The sequence below is a fragment of the Dermacentor andersoni genome, chromosome 10 (genome assembly GCF_023375885.2).
Source record: "Dermacentor andersoni chromosome 10, qqDerAnde1_hic_scaffold, whole genome shotgun sequence".
NCBI lineage: Eukaryota > Metazoa > Arthropoda > Arachnida > Ixodida > Ixodidae > Dermacentor > Dermacentor andersoni.
In genome coordinates, this window is record NC_092823.1 from 117,330,879 (window position 1) to 117,355,262 (window position 24,384).

Consider the following 24,384-nt stretch of genomic DNA (forward strand, 5'->3'; position numbering starts at 1 on the left):
CCTATCTAGGCTATGCGTAGTGGCATATAACCTAGCTGCCGAAGTTCTTGATTCCGCAAGACAAAATCACTCGCACGGAGGGTCGAACCGTATGTCACAAGGTTCACGTAAGACACTAAGAGTGAAGCTTTCTTAGCCTCTTCCTCAACTTCGTAAGTAAAGATCTAACCGCTACTAGTCTGAACAAGTGTACAATCACGTTAAAACTCCGCGCTCCCTCAATTCACAGAAACTGAGCAGAGAGAATTTTTTTTTTTTGCGTCGGCTTACATATATTGGCTAATCCGAAGCACCCTTTCCGCAACCTTAACTCTAATGTTTATCTAATGAACTGCGGTCGACATTGGAGTTTCGATAAAAGGGTGTGCGCTGTATGCGTCCTTAGTCCACGCACGTGATCTTAGACGCATGCGCATAGTAGCAAGCAATATAAATGCGAGGGAATGGTCGGTATGGAGTCTTTCAGCAGTGTCAATATCATCTGGCGTTTCGGAAATAACTAGAAAGAAACACCTGCCTCAATTCCACCCTCTGAAAGTGGATTCACTACAAAGCTGGTGCGGACCCTAGACGACGTTACTCAAGCATCACCACCACAAGCGACGTAAATTATGCGCGCACACACGTATGTGCTAGTGCAGCATACGTTCTCATTATGCTAGGCCGTCCGCTAACCGCATGTGACTTAATGTACTAAGTTAATGCTGAAAAGCAAATTGCGTCAGCAAATGTGTAAAGTACGGCTTACTCTCAAGCTACAGACGGGATAGCTTCGTATTCTAATACGAGCATACGAGAAAATATAATTGTTTTGGTGTTCAGAAAAAAGTTTATTTCATCGAGAGACGATACGAATGTTGAGTAAGAATTACGCCACAATTACACCAGGACGATAACGTATACAAAGTAGGAAGCATTGTATACACGGTTTGTTTTCAAAGTGTCCGAGTTCTCACTCACTGACACATAACCACACAGACCCACACAAACACACTGTTACACATAAACTAATTGTCACATTATATAAAATGATGTTAATATATAGAGTGTACACAATGGTCATGTACGATGATGACGCAGATTCACTTTACATAATTGTGTAATTTTTTTACGCGGAAACTGAAGGACAAAGCCGTTTTCAAGCCGCTATTTGAGGTACAGTCAACCGCAAAAGTTTACGGGACGCAGGATCTGCCAAGAAGCTGAATCCTCGCGAAGCGTGGTCACACAGCCTCGAATTAAATATTGCAGCATGTAGTAGCCTTCGCCCCCTACACAGTGATTCCGTAAATACGAAGTGTCATTCCTTAACAGTGCAGGAATTCACATATGAAGGGGAAACGGCATCCCGTAAGCTTTTGCTGTTGACTGTACATCCTGTAGCTCATTTTAGGCTCATTCTTGTAGGCCTTCCGCCTGGCGCAAGTGCGTTATGGAAGTAATTAAATTTCTCAAAGTAAACTGTGTCACATAATTCGAAAAATACGACCTAAACACAACTAACAGACGTGATAGCACCGCATTGTAATTCGAATGTACGAGAAAATATAATGCCGTTACGTGGAAACCCAAACACGAACCCCGTTCCAGCTGCCGGTTTTTCGGTGAGCGCGCCACGAAAAACCCCGACTTGCTAGAGGCTAGCATCTTCGCTGTAAAAGGTATCCTATACAGCTAACCAATCAGATAGACGAATTGACGTCACTGGAAGTATATAAAAGAGACTGCAGAACACACTTTCTATCAGTTGTGGGTGGCGCCCCATCGGAAGCTCGAGACACCGGCTCACAATTAAGAAAAGGTGCGACGCGAAAGCATGGATGCGCCGTTATATGTAAACAAAGGGTGTGTGAGTGCATGAATATATGCGAGCGAGTGCTATTCCGCTCTGAAGCCGTTTCGAAAGCTTGCCGGGTGCATCATCCGAGCGTAATGCAAATATTTCTTCAGCTCGTTCTGGCAGTCTCCATATACTACCTGTACAAGCAAGCGTGAACAACAAAGGCTGCCTATCACTTGCTTGGCTACGTTCACAAACTGCTCGACACATCGACGTTGTCGCGGAACCACTGCTCCATAAACTTCGGACACAGACTACATGAAGCAAACGTTCTTGCGCTTCGACTTTATGACAGCTAGTTCTTCACTTGTTATTATATAAACGATCCTGCCATTTGCTACCACCCTCGCCATTTAGTTCATTAGAAGCGAGTCTCAATCCTTTTTTTTCTTGCTGCTCTTACGAAAGAGCCTAATTGGCCTCTCCCAGACGAGTATGATGCTAACATCATTGTGCGAGACGACGGTGGCCTTAAAGGCGAAGAGATCCTCACCGACGCAGATGGCTGCTCGAGAGAAGAGCCGCCTACGACTCGCACAGCGCTAGCTCTCAACTAAATGATGACGGGCAATGAGCAAAAGCGCCCGCGGGTGTGGAGCCGTTCGCAGGAGTTACGGTAATTCAATTTAGAGATTGTCGCGCTAGCGATGAGCTGATTGCGAGTTGGGTGCAACTCTGTCCCATCCTGTCGTTTATTTATTTAGTTCACAGGCTGCACTGATCCGAGGGCGGACACTGTTCCTGTCACCTAGGAACCTGCGATCATCGTGTGTGTCTTGACCTCTCTCTCTCTTTTTTACACGTCTTTCTTGGTGTTGTATTCTTCGAAGCTCGTGCGCTTAGGTACCCAGCAGTATAGCACGGACCAACAAATCCCTGAAGGCGTACGTGTCGAAACGCAGGAACGTGTGCGACAGTTTTCTAAGCAATGAATCAAATTATTCCACGAATTTTACGTGCCGAGAAACCACGTGTGAAGAACAAAGACTTAGGATTGTCGTCGAATCGGGACCAAGCCATTTTAGGGGTCATCGCTGTATGTATAGCTACGCGCTACACTCTTACCCCCGTATTCTGGACCCTACTGAAAACTGCACCTCGACTCGATGATGGTGGTGGTGGTGGTGATGATGATGTGGTGAGGTTGATGATGATTTATTGCCATGTCCTTTGAAACGGGGCGGGTGACAAGAGAAAGTCGACGGCAGCACAACTCAACACAGAAATGCTCAATGCGTTTCCCGGGCAGCCCAGGAGAGTTTTTCGAGAAGCGCGGCGTCTACTTCAGCCTAATGGCGGTGCTGTAGGATTCTTTATAGATTCCTATAGGATCCCATAGTCTGTAGAATCCTTTGATAATACTGTAGTGTGTCATTCGTTTCTTCCTTCTCTCCCACTCCTTTCTTGTGTGTGCACCATTTTTCTTTTTTAAAGATATTTCTGTCTCCCTTTACCAGTTCTCCAGTGCAGGGTAGCAAACTCGATGTTTGTCTTCCGGTTAACCTCCCTGCCTTTCTCATCTCTTATACATATATCTGGGGTTAATCTCATTCCACCTAAATTCCCTTGAGTAAGCGGGACATTTTTGCAACTGTGTTCTATTTAGTGGGATGAACACATGTGAACTTATCTGGGAGATTAAGAAGCCTTTTGGCTTTTGGATTAAGCTGTCCTTTGGTGGTTTTACGTCAGATGCGCCTCGTACGCCATTTAAGTGCGTCGCCTCCAAGACCGTTGGCGGGCGCGCTTCATCGCGTCAGGGATTCCAGACGACTAGTAGTGGCCAGGACAGTCGTTGCTGTGAAGCAGCAATTACCTCGGGTTCGGCATCTCACGAACATTTGGCCCAGAGTGGTATTAGAACACCGCGCAATGGTGTTCACCGCTAAACATTGCTGTCAAGGCTTAGCAGTTCGGTTGAACCTACCCATTTTCGTCCCTCAAATATTGATGTGTACTGGCCTACATCAAAATAGCTGCCATTAAACAGGCTCATCATCTGATATGGTTCTCGCCATTCCTTATACGGTAACATCTCCGCTAACGCAATCTTATCCTTAGCACGTTACGTTGTCGGGTATAATTTGTTTTAAGTCACGTTAATGCTACATTTATACAGTCGCAATCTGCGAGCCCCAATGGTAATGTAACGGATTCTCGGCACCATCATCTGGCACTTTCAGCGGTACTTACGACTTCATCACGTCAGGTCTCCAATCGACACTGCATCATGACAACAGCAAGCCAGTATCTGAGAAACGTTCACGCGTCCTCACAATTCTGTTTAGAGCACAGCTCTTAGGAGCCCGTTCCTGAGTTGAGCGTAGGCCTCGGCGTCGGCGTAACCAACAGAACGAATGAGCCGTGCGCAGCGGAGTATTAAAGATAGCGATAGCGAAGAGAGCGCGAGGAGGAAAGCGGAGGAAGAGAGTATGGCGAAAGGGGAGTAGGAAAGCGAGATGCCGCATGATACGGGCTTCACAGCGAGGAGTCGCTACGAGGCGGCGCCACAGTAGCGTGCGCCATCACACAGTCGCCGATGACGTCATTATTAAGCCATGCGGCGAGCGCGTCTACCGGTACCATATATGGAAACAAAGCGCTGGCGTGGGCTTCGGGCTCACTGCGCATGCGCTACTTTGCATTCACCGCCACCGCTAGAGAGTGCGCTTCGCACGAGCCATCGCGTTTCGGTGTTCGCGTTTTCTCTGTAAACAATAAGCGACGCAACTGGTAGAATTCAAAACACCAACAGAGCTCCACTAAAATTCTGCATTATGAACTATCATAACCGTCTGTTAATTTTTTTCTTGTGCTTTTTTTTTCTTGTATGAAGTAGTAGGGAACGAATTTGCTATTGCTTCACCGGAAACAACAATGGTGCCTGAGCGTGACTAAGCTACTTCTTCGGTTTGGAACCACACCCTCTTTTTTCCTTACAAGGGAGACGGCATTGGGGAGGGGGAAGGAGGAGCGTCTCTCAGAGTGTGTAGTCATGCTGCCCACGGTGTTTGGGCGATCACGAGGACAAGGCAGGCTTAAGTGCTCTCGCGTGTTCGACGCCGAGTAAATAAGTGATCACGCAGCTTGTGCATCGCTGTGCTTTTCGACGTCGTTGTTGCTACTGCTGCTCCCTTCGGTGCAGACATGCAATGCTGGCCGTTGGGAATCGATCGTGCTACTTCGAAAGACCAGTGGCTGTGACTATCGCGATCACTTCACTTGAAGCGAGTCCGCGGAACCGGTGGTGTCAACGTGCTATATATATATATATATAAACATACATTTATGCGTAAGAAGTATGCGATTCGAAGAGCGAATGAAGCAAAGTGGCACGGGAAAAACGGCCTGTGCTTTTAACTGAGCGAAAACTTTATTAACGTAGAAAAAATAATTACGCAGACTCAACGCAAATGTTAGAAAATGTGTGAAGCCAACCTTACGTTAAACAGGTAACCGAATAGTATAGAGCTCTTCTACTTCTGTACCGCGTTTGTCAGGGTCGCGATTATGTGCCTGTCCGGCAAGACACGGAGAGAAGAACGCTACCCGAACATTAGGGCGGATTACGCTGTCTCCGAGAGCGGCCCAGTTTACATTTGGAACAGCTTCCGAGGTCACTGCTACTTAGTCGGGGAGACACCCACAGAGAAGGCACGCCGAACCCGTTGAAGTAGGCACACAGAAAGCTCCTCTCCAGTGATGATGATGATGATGATGATAATAATAATAATAATAATAATAATAATAATAATAATAATAATAATAATAATAATAATAATAATAATAATAATAATAACAAAGAAACGTGTGCTTGAAGGGTTGGGTTTGTTGTATCGAGGATATTTTGCTAGAATTTGTTGTTTCATTGTGTAATTCCGCAGAGAACACAGACGGTCTGCGGCAAGCCTGCGGATGTAGTGCAGCTGGATATACGTATAGCCGCAGTGGTTATGTGAGGGTTGCTTCGTGCGCGGTCTGTTGCGCTGAACAGCAGCAGAAACGGCAGCGCCGAGGAGCGGGCCACGGTCAGCAAATTCAGGGAGCGTTCGGGAAGGAAGTTTCGCTTTTAATGTGTGCCAGATTACCAATGAAGGGTCGAAGCTCGGTCTCCCGGCCCAGCAGTTTCGATGCTCCAGCCACCAGGTGCCGCAATGGCTCGAACACATCTCTCGCGCCGACGTCCAGTAGCTCTTTGAGACGAACAGCTGGTGCGTCAAGTCGCGGAGCACGTCCACGCAAGAACACACGCAACCGCGCCAGTTTCATTTAAGGCATCGAGAAACATCGGCCGGCATCGCTGCGTCCTCGTCTCGCTGAGTGCGTATGCAGGAAAATGCTGATTCCACTTCGGCACAGTCTGTGAAAGGCGTAGTACATGAACACGAACGTTGCGCGACATCATGAGTTGTGGCCCGTGTCGGTGCGTGAACATAAACACTGCGTCAAAATAAACGTTGCGCAGGGTGTCATTGGAGACTAATTGGGAGCACTTCTTTTATAGCACTCGGCTATAAAAAAAAGAGTGTGCTAAGGCTTCGCCTCACATATAGATCGAACATTTGCGTTGGACCTGGTTTTTTCTGTCTTTGCTAGTATGTTTTCACCGGGCAGAGTGACAACCTGTTCTCTCGATTGTGGCACGGGTGAACAAAGGCATGCGTAGCGGCTTAGACACTGCTTTTTCGCAGGGGGGGGGGGGGGAGGGGATTCGCGCGCAGTCACCACAGCCCAGAGAGCAACAAGGCGATGCCCACGGTGCTCTTGTAGAAAAGGTCTATAGGAGATTCTGTGGTGTATAGGGAAAAGACCAGCTTGTCGCACACCGGCAAGGCTCACTCGGAGCTGCGTCTAGACTAGTACAGCTTCAACGTGGCCCATTATAATGGGCCACTTTGCAGCTGCGCCAATCTACACGGGTGCACTGGTGTGTGCGTTTAAGTATAGCCCTCACCTTCTGCCGCAGTTATCGAGAGCGCTACGACGTGCCACGGTGCGTTTCGAGGTTGCGAGTTTGGTTCATTGACCGCGGCGGGATGGTTGTCAAGTTCTCTGGTGGGAATGACACCGCGATTGCCGCGAACTTACATGCAAGCACTATCCAAGGAAACATGAAGCGCTGCTGGCAACTTGCGGCAAAGCTCGTGTTCTGTGATTAAGATGCACGTGAAAACAAAACAAAGAAAACAAGAAAGGCCCAGGGGGTCAAAATTAATCCGCAGACCGCCAATTTGGCATGCCGCACAATGATATCGTTGTTTTAGCACGTAAAACCACAGAACTGAATGAATGAATGAATGAATTTAATAACTTACTAGAGTATACGACCAGGTCGTAGTATGATACGCACACTGTTTTACTAACGCTTCTCAGATTAGCACTGTTATCCATTTATCGATCGGCGCAAGACCCGGTTATACGGTACTTGAAGAACACATGATGTTGCGAATGATTCTGTATCTAAAGAGTTATTCTCTAATCAGATTGCGCGTGTGACGAGAACATCGCTGTAGATTCTCTAACGTACGCGAACGTCAGCGATTGCTCTGGAATGTACGGGTGATCATACATGTATGAAGAGCAGACGGACCTGATCCACAAGTTCTGATTTCCACGACTTTACACCCAGCTAGAAAGTTTCGCTGTGCTTTGAGTGTTGCTTGATTTCCTGGGCACGCACAGGCTCACCCCCATTAAGGAGTTAACTTCTTAACCCACGCTTTCCGTATTTTCTTTCCATCCTTCCCCTTCACTAAAACGTTACAATATGCTGTGATATTCAACGGAACCACAAGCGTATAAAAATAACGACATGATCCCAGGACACGGTTGGCTTTTAGGCTCGAAAGCAGATCTTCGGCCTCTCGTCCAAAATAATGTTAGCACTCTATCATCGCCCCTTGAGCCTCGGTGTCCTTGCGGCACAGAACGTTACGATTCAAGGCAACGTTATTGTCGTCCTTTTCAGCCAATATACAGGATTACAAGGCTTAACCCTGCATATTAACGTGTACAAGCCAACAATACAACCTCCTTTCTTAGGCACTAGCAGATAACAAAACCGACGTTCGAAACTCGCCCTCTGCATGTGTGTCCGAGTGTGCCGAAGTCCACTGTACAGACACTTGGGGGTTTCACGTCTAAGGGAACACACAGAAACGCAAAGAGGGGCCGGGATGACTTATTCATAACGTTCTGCTGTTAGGCCCGCGAAGGACAGGCAAAGAAGCAGGACGCAAAGGAAATGATACACAAACGATGCGGTATACGAAGTTGCATGGACATTGCGGCGCTTGGCGTTTGTGTTACCCTTCCGTGTGTGTGTGTCTGTGGAAGACCAGTTTAGTGTGTTTGTGTTGGTCTCGTCTTTCTACCGCTATAGCTCTTCGGAACCGCAGCACCAGAGGAGACGCGCAAGACTGACGTAAGGCCGGGCAAACGCAAGCGCTAATGTAGAAATCCCCAAAAGCATTCTTGCGCTTTATGTATATCTGTGCTCTGCCGTTTATCTCTGAGTAAATGTAGTTGTACGCGTGTGCGTGTGTGTGGCGGGTGGGCTTAGTTTTCTCCCTTTTGTGCCAGTCCTTCGGAACTGCAGCCTCGAAGAAGACACGTAAGTGTGACGTAAACAGGGACAAGCGCAAACGCTTACGTACAAATGTACGCAAGCGTTTTTTTTGTGTGCTGCTGTAGTTTTATACGTGCACTGCTCTTGTGCCACTCTTGTGCACCCGTCCATTGCAGCTACATCGTCTGCGCAGCATGAATAAGTCATGCACGTATCGAGTGGACCTCCGTGAAGCCCGATAACGGAGGCGTAGGCTAGCCAGTTGTGTTCAAATACGTGAGTGCGCGGCGCACTTAGCGGTATTAGTGGGCGAAGTTTTGGTACGGCTGCGATTCTTGAGGACAAGAAACCAGCGGAAACGGCTCCACCATTCACTGGTGTTCACTGTAATGCACATTATCCTACGTAGTGATAGCGCGCTGCGATCGTGACCGGCTGGGATCGCGTGCTCCGTGCTCCTTCTTCCTCTACATGCTTTCTGTTTCCGCTTCTTACTCACCTTCTCCCGTTACGTAGTGTGGGGTAGCAAAAGAGATTTTCCGCTCTGTTCGTTATCTTTGCTTTTCCTTTATTTCCGTTCCTCTTGTGACTCTATACTGGCTCTCTTGCCGTGTTCTTCGATAGTGGGTATAGTGGGCACACTGTTGGTGTAGTACACCCGCGAGCAAAAGTATACGGACCGGGGATTGTGCGGTAAAGTTGATTTCTTTCGCCTCTGCATTTGAATGCAACTTTAACTTGCAATTAAAGACTGCTATCAAACTTGGCATTGCGAAATTTCCAGTATGCTATTCAATTTCAGTTCACGCACGTCACTGACGAAGAAATTAAGTTTTTCCGGTGACCCTGTGGTCCGTATAATCCTGATGACGGGTCTACGTACGCCATGCGAATTTATCCGCTGTCTACGTGGTCACGCGATTACAGTAAGAGAATACATCGAACACTTTGTGAGCCGACTGAGTCAGATTGTTGAACTGGTGCGCCACCCAGCTGCGGTGTCTCAATGAACCTGTGGCATGACGTTGCTGTGCGGAGCTCGAGGCCGTGGGTTGGATCCCGCGTTATGATAAGAGCGGAGTGCCCGAAACGCTATGGTGTGTTCAGATTTATGCGCTAACGTCGAAGAACGCAGAGGTGCTCGATATTCATCCGTAGCCCCTCACTAAGGCGTGTATGGCATTCGGACCTCAAACATCGCTGTTTAATTTTAAATTTGGGCAGCGAAAGACCAAGTTAGAATGCACTACGTCGATAAAAAAATATCTAGAACCACAAACCCCATGTCCGATAATCCCATATCAACATGTATACTTCCCTTACGCTATAGGGACAGTCGCGCTTAAACACAATGAACCCAGCCCCGTCATCTTCAACTGTTTCAAGGATTCAGTTAAGTATTTTTGGTAAAGTTTCCATGTTGAAGCGGCACAATCTGTTTTAGCCTTTATGGTACGGAAGACACAGGGACAGCGTAGACAGGCGCAGACGAAGCGCTTAAACCTACAGTTTGTCAAGACAGAATCTCGTTTAGCACGTACGGAAGTTTCCTACACAAGTTTACGAACGGAGGGCAGGAACTGATATAGGGGTCGTGACAAATCCAAGCGATTTAGAAGCGTCAGCTATAAGCTGTAAAATACCATCAAAATAGTTTAATGTACTTGAGATAGTAACACAGGGAACCTGTAGGATGGGGCCTGCTGAAAAAAAAGAAAACGTTTCGCAGCATGTTACACTCCTGTAACACGCATAGGCGAAAGCCTGCTGCAGACTTGGTAATGCGCCGCCTCGCATGGTCGCGCTGCTGTTTTCGCAGTTCGGCTTCTTCGGCTCGTTTTCGACGCGTAGCTGCGGCTTCGCGCACTCTCGTATAGCGGGGTCAAACTCGCGCCAACGTGGTTTCTCCTTACGTTGCATCCTCTCCGCAGGGGATTGAAACGCATGTTGTTCTGTGTGTTGTATGGGCGATTTCAATGAGTGTATGCACGGTCGGCATCACCTTGCTGAACGCTTCTAGCCTTTGCATAATGGGGGTATGAGCCATGGCATTTTTTGCTTGCTTACGGGGGTGTGAGCCATTGAGAAGGTCGTGTGTGTGCGTGCGTGCGTGCGTGCGTGCGCGCGCGCGCGCGTGTGTGTGTGTGTGTGTGTGTGTGTGTGTGTGCGTGCGTGCGTGTGTGTGTGCGTGCGTGTGTGCGTGCGTGTGTGCGTGCGCGTGCGTGCGTGCGTGCGTGTGTGCGTGCGTGTGTGCGTGCGTGTGTGCGTGCGTGTGTGCGTGCGTGTTTACAGTAAGCTTCGCCGAGCTGTGGGAAAGACAGTCGAGAGAGAGTGAAAGCAGAGAATCATCGCGGAGCATCGCGAGAAGCATCGCGCAGCATAGCGACGCTGCAAAGGTGGGTGGAGCCTAGCAAGGGAGAAGGGCGACAAGAACACGAGCAAGGAAGGCGGCCCGAATGGGTGCCTTCTCCTCTGGCGTGCGAGGCAGGGGGGTCTGGCGAGGGAGGAGGGGCATTTTTCTTCGGCGGCTGCTAGGGTGCCTCGATGTCCTCCTCGCCCGCCACTCCGTACAGAGTGGAGACAACCGCGGCGTCTACTACAGCATTGGCCACGCGAATAGCGGACGCCGTTGTAGAGGCCTTTAGCCGAGACCACACGTACGCTTGCGAACGCGCGATAGCTCGCGTCCGCGCACCAAGCGCCTGCCGCGCTTTACAAGTATTGGCGGTTTGCATCCACAAAGACACGCGATAGCGTGCGCTCACTGGGCTTACTCACAGACGCATTGGCAGACGACGCTTCGTACTTTGTTATTGACAGCGCATGATATAAATATGCTTCAATCAAAGTTCAATGTTCCGCGCCGTAGCTGCGTAGCCAGGCGCGCCGACGCGAGGCAACCCAAGCGCGCGATAAGAGAGAGAAGCTGTTCCCCGAGCTCACGCCGCGTTTTGACGCGTACGAGCCATGCCGCACCGTCTGCGCATGCGCTTGCGCGTGAACGCGAGCTTGCGCGCGTCCGCAAGCGTACGTGTGGTTTGGGCTTATGGCGGACGCCGTAGGGATGGTGCCAGCACTCGTGTGTCTTGAAAGCGGTCTGCGACGTGGCTGAAGTGCGCGCCCGCGCGGGCCTCATACTCAAAGCGATCTGCGATGTTTGTAGATTGTGCATAGTGCCGGTAGCTTCGTATGCGCTACGCATTCGACGTTTCGTACGCGTTTAGGCGACAGATGCACGAAGGTCAATTGACTCGAGGCTGCTGCCGCAATTCCTAACTCCAGCGTTTTCGCAGACACTTTCGGCTGTCATCGAGCAATGTGGGTTCATGCTTACCTGTGCGCGCGTGACACTGTGTTGGTCAACTTAGTTTAAACACGTTGGCGGGCTACTAATGAATGTATGCACTGTACGCTTCACTTGCCTGTGTGCTTGTAGCCTCCGCGTTACGAGAGGGATGAGCCATTGCATCTTCTCCTTGCTTAGGGGCTATGGGCCATTTCTGAGGATGATGGCTTTGTACTATTGGAGCAGACGACGTGTTTCCTTCAAGGCCATTGGGGGTATGAGCCACTTAAGGCTTTCTCCTGAAAATGAGCTCAAAGTTTAATAGTGGGTGTCGTTAGCGCGCTTGATTGGTACTTGCATGATCTTGCCCTTGGAAACATTCAGCTGCGTTAGCCACACAGCACAGCAGTCTCCTATAATTCTTAGGTTCTTCTGAAGAATTAATTGATCGTTACAAGATGAAATGCGACGCTAAAGGGCGCAGTCATCTATCCAAGTATCCGAGCCCGTAGAGCGCAGTAATCTTAAAAGCGCGGTCCTCCGGAAACACTAACCTAAATCATTTAGTTTTGACAGTGGACGATTGTCCAAGTGGTTCATCAATCTGACCTCAAATTCCAGTGGAACACTGCGGGCGGAGTATCGTTTTCAGATGCATTGTCAGATTGCATTTCGCGAACAAAGACCTTCCGTTGTACCACCAGGAAAGTACCACCAGAACACGGAAGAATAAGAGTTGGCCCATGGCCCTGGTTCTTTTACCTCGAGACCATCTCTCGGCAAACGAGAGCTCTCGGCATTCAAACCCCACCACGTTATGGCAGACGCTCCCGGGAGTCGATCTCAAAACTGTGCGCTAAGAACGACAACGCCATGGTTACTAAGGCACCACAGTTGCTCCTGGTAGCAGAGTGCTCTTGTAAACAGGCCTCCATAAACGCGCTGCGGCGTTTTCTGCTCGTTTATACCTTTATCTACGGCTGACCTTCGCTTGCTTACAAGTGCGCTGTTTGCACGGAATTTTCTATTACGCTCCGTATATTCAGTTTCATAAGCTTAAAACGTTATCTATTACAGTGTCAGGGTGTACATTAGCGAGCCTGTACGTAAATGAGGAAACTCCACAGATTCACTAGCAATTCCGCACGTTTGCCTTTCTTTATGTTTTTATCTTTGAACTTTATTTAGCCACCAGCGCATCCTCAACACCAACGAAGGCGTGATGCATGGCTGGTTTAGAGAAAAATATCGCGCTGCCTTCCGCATGTTTACCTCTTGATACTCTAGCTTTAGACCAGGTCAAGCTTGCAACGCTCGCACACGCAAACTTCCCGCGCTGGCAGTGAGATAAGCTTCGGCAATTGAACCCAGGACCTCGCGCTCAGCACCGCATCGCCGCAAGCCCCTGAGTCAAAACGGCGAGTCATTATGGCCTGCAGTATATAGTTCTCGTGTACAACACACCTAAACACGTTGCAGCGATTTTTCTCTCCGTTTACCTTGATCTACGGCCGCAGCGCCGACTCGCCTACAAGAACGCCGTTTCCTCGCAACACTTTATTGCCCTCCACATATCCAGTTTCACGAGCTTAGAACGTTATCTACAGCAGGCGCAGTGTGCCTTAGAGAGCCTGTCGGCAAACGGGGACTTGTCAGAGATGCAGTAGTGACCTCGCAATTTTTCTTCTTTATCCCCGAGTGCCCGTCTCTCGCTTTGATACTTTGTCGGGCATCCAGCTCATCCTCAACACCGACGGAATGATGACGCGCTCCTGGTTTGTGGAAAAAAATATCGCACTGGCCTCTCCGCATGCTTACCCCTTGATGCGTAGGCCAGGCACTCGTTTAGACACCAGGTCATACTCGGAGCCTTCGTGTTCTACGTGGCCCGCTCTTCCCCGTGCCGAAAGCGAGATAAGCCCAGCGGGCCCGCGACCGCTTTTATCACTGTTTGCTTGGGCGGCTATAGGCTGTGCGGAGAGCCTGCGTCGAGCGAAACACGGACACATCTCGCAGGGCTAGTTTAATCGGATGTAATTATGGCTCATTAGAACCGACTCTTCCTTAATGGACGAGTCGTTCTTTTTTTTTTCTTTTTGCCCGGTCCACGTCTCAGCTGTGCTTCTGGTGCTCAGTTGTTTTCCTTAGTTTCTATTTTTCTTTACTGTGCTGGGTGGCGCGTGTCAGACAAGCGTACAGTTGGCGTTTCGATGAAAAGGAAAGCCAGTGAGTCTCACCCTGAGTGTTCGCGGAGTAATTAAAGCCGTACGAAGGTCCGCACGGTACAATTTAGGACGTTCTCGTTATAATGAGGTAATATTAAATAAAGAAATGCAATAAAATTAAGAAGATGGTGTGGCCTAAACTTACGCCCCCCCTCCCCTTCGCCATTTTTCTTTACTGAGCTGTCTTCATTTCTGGTGAGAATTTAAGTGTACAAGCTTTTCAGGGGGTCTTATATGTATTATTGCTAGCAGATCCCTTAATAAGGAGTGCGATAGTGGAAATGCCGTCAGTACGTCAGGCCGAGAGCCATTTCAACTTTAGAGAAATAATTATTTTTAATTGATAATTTTGTAAAAAGAAACGCATACTATTGATGTTCATGCATCTGTTAGAATTTACGAGCTATTGTCGATTAAAGGTAACGAAGGTCCCTTCGGTAAAGTTTAAAATGTCCTAGATTGAAACAGAAAAAAATAATAATCATAATATTAATAAAATAACGCCATCTACAAGTCTGCCCCTACACTCTCCCCCTTTTTAATGGTATGTTGTTCTCTTTTCTTGTGAATACAAGTGTACAACATTCATAGAATTACTTCTACGTGTTGTTAGAAAAGCGATAGTGGAATTCCCGTAACCACACCAGATAGAGAGACGCTTGAGCTTTAAGAAAAAGAATAATCAAATCTGTTATTTTATTTCTGGTGGGCCGCTAAGCCTGAGGGTCTAGCATCAAATCCTGGCCACGGTGGATGTATTTTGATGAGGGTGAAATGCAAAAAAAAAAAAAAAACGCGAGGATACCCCTTTTGTGTACATGGTAAAGAACCTCAGGTGGTCAAAATTAATCCAGTGTTTCGCCATGACTGCATGCCTCATAATCTTATCGCGCTTTTGTCACGTAAAAGCCCCACTTTTTAATTTCTTGTTTATATTTCATACCTTTAATTCCCAATGCGTCCGTATTGCTACCCATTCTCTGAAACTTCGAAAACCTCATTCAAGAGCAAAAAATTATACGCACAGCGTACGGTAATGTTTCTGGTAAGCTGAGGCAATTTTTCATTGTGAATAGCTCCCAAAACAGGCGACTAATTACTTGATAATTATCTACTCCCTCAAATAACCATATTATGGTCTATATGTACATATATGTTCTCCATGGTGGGAAATATAGGTGTGCACATTGTTCTAATTTTCCGTATTGTGGAACTGTGTTTGGTATTATAGGGTTGAAAAAGCATTAGATGGGCATTTACAGTTTTCTTTTTTTGTTGTTTAGAATTCCAGAAAAGGAAATATAGCTTGAAGGCTACCGCTTCGGAGTGGAAGGTCACGCTACAAAATTAACGAATGGGAGTCAAGTACTCACAGTCATCATTCAATCATTTCCTCCACGATCAGGCGAATGGGATAACTCATCGATTGTATCGCATTGACATCAGAACACACTAATCCATTATCATTTTGTTTAACTGGTTACTTGAGCTTCTAGAGCTGCTAATAGGAAAACATGAAGTAATTCGAAACTACCAACTCCAAAGCATGGCTGAAGTAACCAGATGCAAATTTTGCCTCTACGTATCAGGGTAGCACTAATTTATCGAGGCAAGTCCAATAAGAGGCCAAGAGGTTTTCAGCGAGGTTACTAGTAATTCAATATTGAAAGCAGTAAGTACAAGGCATACAAACAAGATAAAAAAAAGAATTCATGTATTAAAACAAATCCTCCTCACACGACTTCACAGATTATAATGTACGTTGTCTTCCATCCTTTTCATTACTAACTCGGAAACGCTCGCGCAAACAGTTCCTCCCAGAGAAGGAGTAAGATTGCATGTGGAGCTGAACGAAATTGGCTTTATTATGTTCTTTAACGTCACCTTTGAAAAACACTGACATTAATACGATCAAGAACGTTGGGTCATTGATGACGATGAAAAGCGCTCCTAAGTGCATTTCGAGTACCACGAAATGGCGTGAAAATCCGATGCGCAGCGTCAACATGGCAATCCATCGCACGAGGATACATCTTTGTGTTTCTCGTCATGCAAAATACAAAGAAGGTTTAAACGTGAAAAATACGATTACTTTCAGCACGTCGCCATCTTCAGAAAGAAATGGAAAAGAAAAGAGAGAGAGAAAGGGGAGGCGTGGGGCCATTGCGTTCGTAATGTACTAGTTGGTAATAATAATTGACTTGAAACTAGATAATGTCTCAGAGCAGTGTTCAGGCCTTGGAAGGATGTGTATTTGCCTCAAACATTGATAAAACATTTTCAATCAAAGGAAAAACAAATCGCAAGCAAGCCATTGCGTAATAAAGTGTGTTATAGTTTCTGGAAACGTTCGTCACATTGCCTCCGCAACTGCTTTTCACAAAATGAAATTACAAAGATAATGAATAAATAGTGAACACTATCAGAGACTACAAATACATACAAATTTCAGCATACGAATAAAGGAAGCCATTGTAGATAGCGCAGCAGCAGCCACAGACATGCACTAATGTTTATCATCTTGTGGACTTGCGTAAAGAGGCGAAAGTACTCAAAATGATCGAACAATCAAGCACACACCTCGCACATTTGCCTATTGTTGGCGTACGCAACCACACACATTATTACCTAACATATGACATAACATAATAGCATGAAACATATGTACACGTTCATGATGCATAAATTATCTGTGGTGTTTAGACTTAGGCATTAGTGGACCCACGGCTGTGGGCTATAAACTAACGATATCGATACTTTCTACGGATATTGTTAAGGGAAGAAGCACTCTTTTATGCAACGACACTGTTGGCCATTCGATAAGAATTTTTTTTTCAGGTTTAATGGAATGTTTGCATATGAAAGCACCACAATCAACACAGATTAGTGAAGCTGGATACACAATAACAAATCACAGCCGAATAAACTGCACAACATGGTTCATTTGAATTTTTAAGGTGCAGTATAATGCACATTAGCCGTTTCATTGACTTTTCTTCATGTGGATTAGGTTTATTTCAAGTCTCCTAAGTGCGATGGTCCGTTTTTCAACTTGTTGGGGTGAATTTCTTGAAGGCGTGGAAATTACCCGCACGGAAAATGGCTATGTGCAGGTAAGTAATTAAGGTGTTCAGTAACCAAATTTACAATTATTGACGCTAAGGCAGATATTTCAACGGCGAAATTTCAGATGAGCACTTGTGAAGTCAAGTCTGCTTAACAGAAATCTTCAAACTTGCACTACCTGCGAAGCACGAGCGCCCATAACCTGTTAAGAAAATGCGTTTCTGCAAATTGCCAGTACGATTGTCTCGAACTCTGGGAGAAAAATAAATGTTTTTCAGGGAAGTGTAAACTGAAACGGCAGTCTATTGCGTAGCACACGTGAAGGGCTCATTTCTTGAATGGGGACTTTGGCTCAAGATTTTTCGACGCTGGCATGTCCTCTCTACTGGACAGCTTTAGTTTTACCATTTCTACGTGTCTCTTAAGGTGTACGGGTAAAAAAGTGTAATTACCGAGGCTTTCCATTACTTATACCTAGACATAAATATTTGTCTCGCGAGCAACACCGCCACTTCGGATAATCTACCTCAACCGATCTGCCCTTTGTGAAAAAAAAAAAAAAAAAAACATGTCTCGCTAAGGAAATGCGCACAGTAAATAAAATGAATTTCGTGAAATCCTATTGTCACATTTTCTGTGTTCTGTTCGTGAGTGAGAAGAAGGACGCGTGCAAAGTACCGGCTGTGCGTGTCTGCATTTTCTGCCCGCCCCGTATCAGTGCGACAATGGCGACTCCCCCGCGATGCTCAGGTTAACGGCATTTCATTAGGACGCGTACTTTTCTCAGATTGCTTCCGAAATGCGGCTCAATAATCCGCCACAAAGAGCTCGAGCTGACAGCAAGCGCATTCAGTCGTGATGCGCGAAAGGAACTTGGAATCGGCGGCCGTTTTCAATTAAAGCCTGTCTTTCCGTTCAGCATGGTATCGGGTTCCCGCACGCGAAGGTCAAAGCATTTTCAATCACTTCGTTCCCAGAGGCATTTCGAAGAAACCCGCAAGGCGCGTTCGGTTCAGAATTTCTGTTGCAGCGACTTGCATTGATTTCAATTACGTCCTGCGAGCAGGGCCCGAGATTGGACGGAAGCAAATGCCAGACCCTTCGGTGTATTCAGATAATGCTGTCACGAAATCATCGAGCCTGTGGAGTTGAGTCGTGATGCAGATTTTTTTTTTTTGCGGATGACTTAGAAAATATATATAAGACAGTATATACAGTGTCTACACATATTTTGAAACTAGACATATTTTGCAACTACACATATTTAGACAGCTTGCTAGCTGCCTAAATGTCTTGTACATTTTGTGTATTACTGTACTGAGACTGAAAGACACATTTGCAAGTTTATTCGCTCACCGATGGACCGTACGAAACTGACTTGTGATTTTCTATATGTCCCAGTACATGGACTTTGTATGGTTCAGGCACAAGTCCTGAAAAGAAGTACAGCAGTTGACGCGGAGTCTATATTATTTTTGTGGTGTTCAAGACGCGAATTCATGTGTAAACATCACAGGACAGGAAAAAAGCGTCAGTAAGAGGTATGAACCATCAAGCAACTATGAGCCCACTAACCAAAGTACAGGTAGTGACACGTTCTATATGTATTCCACAGACTTTATAAGTTAATTTGTATAGGTTGATATTGAGATATTAGTGAGCATCTGCAGAGAAAACTTAGGTAAGTACCTTTGTCCATAAATACGAAAACATCGTGTCATACGAAGTCTCCTCGCAGCAAAGCGCTGAGTTTGGTCGGTTCAAAGGTAGCCACAAAGAAGATTACAGCAAATCTCGTCTGATGGATGTGAAATACTGACACTGCTGGTTTTCGCCAGAACAGATTGATGTATCACCCGCATATAGATTGTAAATAAGCATCCAACTCCGATGTCACGTAGAACATAACATTTTAACTATACCATCCTCGTCTGAATTTCATTAATTGGTACGGAATTGCCGCTGATCATACAACTTAGTACAGAGATCAGCTCGATTCTGCACCATACATTTTACCCGAAATATGCAAATGCTTCTTGAACAGTGTATGCAGACATATGTTTATGCAGGAAGACGCTTATTTAAGTTACCTGTGGTTGCTTTTATTGGTACTAGACGTTTCACTCACTTCTTTGTTATGTAGTTTGGGTCGACATTAATATTTCCTTTTAAACCTCTCTTGCTAACAAAACCCTATATGTAGGGCATAATTTTTACGCTTGCTGCTCTTTAGTCGTTCCTTTCCACATTTTACGCAGACGGGATGTCTTAAATCACGCATAAGCCATGGGACCTGCTGCTATATCTCATATTTACCAGAAACTAAAAACGAACATATGTGAAAAAAATAAAATTCGAATTTGGTCGACTATCTGCAAAACTCTCCTTCGTTTTCTTGTCGCTGAAGCCTGCCAATTTCTATTGACTGATCTCCGCCAAGCCGATACTATTCTCCGGCTGAGTTGTGCCCCGTTTATCTACTGCGCAGCGCCAGCTGCTGGAGGAGAAGCAGCGCCACAAGCGGCAGAGTCAGGGACTACTGCAGGCATCCGATGCTCGGCGCCCGCAATCCAACACGGCGCTGCGAAACCGACTCCGAAAAGACGAGTCGCGCCCCCTGATGGCTGGTCTCAGCATAGACAGGCCTGTTCAAGACGTCGTCAGCTGTGAGTATATATGCTGCGCAGTAATATCGAGTAAAATACTGCAAACAGACGTGATTTTTTTTTCATGACACGTAACTATTTGGTATTGATCACTTGGTGCAATTTCATTCCTACATCATAAAGTGCAATTATGTTGAAACTCTTCTACGCATAGTTTTTTCAGTTGCAATATATATTGTCTTTGTGTTCAGCTTACTTGTAGAGCTTATGTGAGTGGGCTGGTTGTATTATGTAACAGGATTTTTGTAATGTTCCTGACTTGGTTAATTTTTTTTTCATTTGAAATTCATGTAAACATAGCATATTATTATGCGAAAGACAAAGCTACTGTTCCTTTAATTGACACTGTTCATTTCAGTGCAGTTCACTGAGATGCGAATAATCTCAAAACTATAAAAATCGCCTTTTATGGTGCTGTTCCTTTTTTGCATGCTTTTCTGTTAACACACGTTTATGAAAAACAACCCTATTGTCACTACGCTCTCATATCTCCATCTGTTAGCGTTCTTTCTTCACTGAAGAACTTAATCGGGAAAGCTGGTGGTAATAGTTGCCAGCCTTTATACTACCTTATATATATATATATATATATATATATATGTTTATTCTTTTTGCTCGCGAAGCTTTGTTGCGTGTCACGCAAACAGTAAAAAAAAAAACCGAGTAAGTCAAGTAAGCCACGAGGATCTACGTTGGTTAAAGCAAAAGAATTCTACTTGGTAGAGGTATTTCATCTTGTTCCTACATACCTTCCAAAGGCGACACGTTGTTGAAAAGCGCTTTCAATTGCTGCCAACATTAACAAAAAGAATGCGTAAGACTGATAACAACCGTATTCAATAATCTCATATGAACATATGTGATCACATTAGAAACCCATATTTACTTTAAAAACTAATGTGGGGTTGTTGTATATGCAGAATATGTGTGTGCGTGGTCTTTCATATAATAGGATTGCCTGGCGGAAGTGAGTGCTGTTAGCCGTAACAGTCGTTGTTTTGTAAAATTATGTGGTTTGTGGAACGGCCGGACCACAAGCGAGCAATCTCGACTCGTGGTAACAAGCGTACAGTTGGGTGGGGTTGGTCAACGCCTGACCAAGTTGTACGCCTTTCCGTGTTTATACGTGCCGTTTGCGCTGCCTCAACTGAAAAAAAAAAAAAAGGTTATAGCATTCGAAGCGACCCCGCGTGATTTTTTTTTTCACAGAAGCATTGCCAACATGTCGACTTCTTTATATAGTTCCCGAATCCTCCTGGTGGCGGGAAGATTCGCGCGTGTTGAGAAGCTTCGGCGTGCGTTTTTTTTTTTTTTTTTTGTATTCCTGCTTTCAGGCTATGACGGCCCCATGCTCTTCTCGAGCACCGATAACCTGGACGCACCGGTGGGCGACAGCGTGAAGGACACCGTTGTGCAGGACGACGTCGACGGAGAGAATCCCGTGGCCATTGCCCTCAACAGCAGCCCGATTCCGCCGTCCCCTGGTACGCAATATGCGCGCATTTCTTTTTTTCTTTATTTTTCTCTCTGTCTTTCGTTGACAAACCAACAGGAAGTTTTCTGGTATGCGTGTGTGTATATGTATACTATATGTACTGTGAATGTGTGTGCGAACCTGTGCCTGTTACGAAGAAAAGGGACAAGAACCCAGTCATGCTGCTCTTTTGCAGCTTTTTGTTCTTGCCCTAGCGTTCTTTTTCTTCTGTAAAAAAAGAATGCTGCAATAAAATAAAATGAAAATGTCAGCAGAGACGCATTATATATATATATATATATATATATATATATATATATATATAAAGCGGCAGGTACGGAGATGGAGTACGCATGTAAATATATGTACATGTATATATCACGGCCTAGACTTTATTGGCTGTTGACTTTATATTGTCACGTGGTGGTGACGTAGAAGAACACAGTAGCAATACTGTGAACGAGAAAACTAACTTTATTGGGCGAACTTGTGCCCACAAAACAGGCTACACTTATAGCACAACGAAAGCGGCGAACACAGTCGGCGATCGTCGGAAATCTGATCAGCGGGTCAAGCGCGTCGGCTTTTATAGAGCAGTCGTCGAATGTTCCAGACTAATCGTTTGGACCCGCGAGCCTTCCACAAAGTTCTACACCATTCGCGTTACGCGATGAAATCAGATAACACAAGGTTCGGCGACAACAGACAGCCGGGTAGAAGCATCGATAACTTTCCAGAAACGTCGGATACATGCAGGCGCGTCCGTCGCTGTGCGATTACAGTTGTTAAGCGGCGAAACGTGGTCGCCCGATAAAGATAAGTACACGTGTCAATATGGTCGTGCCTAACAAAAATTTTACCCTCTCACTTCCCCTTCTCATTCATATATGTATATATATGGCGAGAGATTTGGAGGAAACTTATAATGCTGTTTAATTATAATTCAGCCAACACTGCGAATGCATGTCCACGAAATATTGCTCGCTCTCCAGCGATTCAATGAGAAAAAAGATAAATCACCATTGTGGTCTTCCCCACTTCGCAATAATTTCGCGTTATTTGGTGCAGCATTATGTCGAATGAAGAATATATTGACCGACGACGTTCCTATCAATTCAAGGCTAGAAGGAACCTAAGAAGGAATGCTGAATGTTTTCGGACTACAACATTTGCTCTAGCTTGAAATATTCAACAAGTAAGCTGTTCGCTACTCACTGCGTGATCCGAACAAAACCTCGCCGTTGGAGATGGAATGGCACCGTTTGTTTTCTTTTGTTTGAATAGAGCTCGTATGCAGTAATGAGAGCGGAGTAGGTTCCTTGATACGACTTTCGTAATCGTCCAGTGAATACGAAAAGTATTTCTTTAGCGAAGATGCTGCCTTTAGGGAAGCACCGATGTTTGAATACCTGCCCCCCTTTTCCGCTGTCTGCTCAGCTCCTGTAATTACAAACTTTTGATAAAATACAAAGTTAAAGCTAACGAGAGGTAGATTGTGTCTCATTAGGCTGGGGCAAAAGGGAACCCTGTTTTTTTTACGGTAATCTTACATAGAATACTGCGTTTATTTTAATAAAAGCTTGAAGTAGGATGATAAGCGAAATTCTTTCTGGTACATTTGTACTTTTTAATCATATAACATTTTTCCGAACCTTAATTTACATGCTCTTGTTTTTTCATCGGGTAAAAGCTGGAATCATGATACCATGACTTGAGGCAGACAAGCTCTTTGTGCCTGCTTGAGCTACAGAGTTTATGGGCGTACACTTCTATCGCAGAGAAACTTTCACAGTTCTTTCTTCATAGCTCCAAGTAGCACCGTTTAGACTCGTGTAAGGGCCGCACATTTTGCCCAAGTTTTGACGAGGTGGGGCCGCAACATGGGACCGTACTTTTTGGTCAAAATGGTGCCCGCACAGCCTTGACTCCTGCAGAACCCGGATGCTGGGATGGACCATTGCGTCAGAGGCCAAGCGCAGCTGTCGCCATCTATTAGCGGTGCACAGAACTACGCAGCGCGCGAAAATTCACAGATGCAGGCGCACGGCTTCCGGGCATCAAACGTGATTGCTTCTGTGTTGAAAGTGTTTTTACCCACATTTTGGGCTGCCAAGTTGGGGGTGCGGCCCTTACATGGGTCTATACGGTATCTCGGCAGTTACTGTTGTATAGTTCTATTTGGCAGCCCCCCCCCCCCCCCCCCCCCCGCCGTCCTCAGTTAAAGCTGCTAGAATCACCAACACAAAAGGCAGCATCAATCGGAACAAACTCGACAGACGTTCCCTATATCGATTGGAAACTTCATCATTTAGTGTGTTAATCGGCTGCAATAGTATTTTCTTGCCGTAATTATTGCACAAGCTGTGCATGACAGTGTGAATTTTCGTTGTTACTAGAAATTACATTCGTTCCCATTTTTGAAATTCTTAATTGTGTATGTGCAAATAACTGTATTTATGTTGAATGATTGACCCCTCCTCTCTATAATGATTGTGTGCCTTGAGGGTAAAAAAAAATAAGTACATAAATAGAAGGAAGCAGTAACTACAGCCGGAGACCAACGTTAACACAACACAGTATTTGCGTTAAAAAAATGAATTCCAGCGTTCTATGGGCTCATACTCTTGAATTTAAAGATTCAATATGTAATGCTTCTCGGGACGTCTTGTTATCCATTAGGTTAGAAGCGCCGTGGCTTCACTGAACAGAAATTCCATTTTTTATCGTGCAACCATGCCCCTCAATCTTTCGTGGCCGACTGCACCTGCAGTTTCCCGCGTCACACTGCAAGTGCACAGACCAGCCACAGTTGCGTAACCATCTATACTGTGTTTCTCTTTTTTTTAAGTAAGAAATTTCTAAGAATTGCCTGGGGCAGATAGCGCAATTATAACCCTTGATCTAAATTACTGGATGAGGCTGCCATTGCTCCTACGAGAAATCAGAACGCTCAATTGAATAAATGGCGCAATTGCGCTTATTACCCTTTAAATTACTTACGTTATGGCACATATTTAAATCTGCGAATTGTAGGCGGCGAGTTCTCAAGGCGTGTCCACTTGGAAGGAACTGTCTGGACTGCACCAGTTTCGATATGATAATTTTCAATTTGTCCGACTGAATGCATTGCCATTCCTGTAACTTCTTTTAAGAAAACGCTGTTTCATGCATCCAATCGCCGAAGTAACTGGATCATCAATGCCTTTCTTCCTTAAATTTATTATCTCGAAACTGGTGCAGTCCAGAGAAATCATTCCAA

The 24,384-nt window shown here is 45.7% G+C and overlaps 1 protein-coding gene across 1 annotated transcript in view; it reads left to right on the forward strand.

Moving 5' to 3' along the window:
* Nucleotides 1-24,384, forward strand: part of ktub (Tub domain-containing protein ktub) — an 87,652-nt gene that overhangs the window by 42,382 nt on the left and 20,886 nt on the right. The window contains exons 2-3 of the mRNA XM_050192293.3: nucleotides 19,474-19,651; nucleotides 20,986-21,135. Of these exons, the coding sequence (XP_050048250.1) occupies nucleotides 19,474-19,651; nucleotides 20,986-21,135 (328 nt within the window). The remainder of the gene's footprint in view (nucleotides 1-19,473; nucleotides 19,652-20,985; nucleotides 21,136-24,384) is intronic.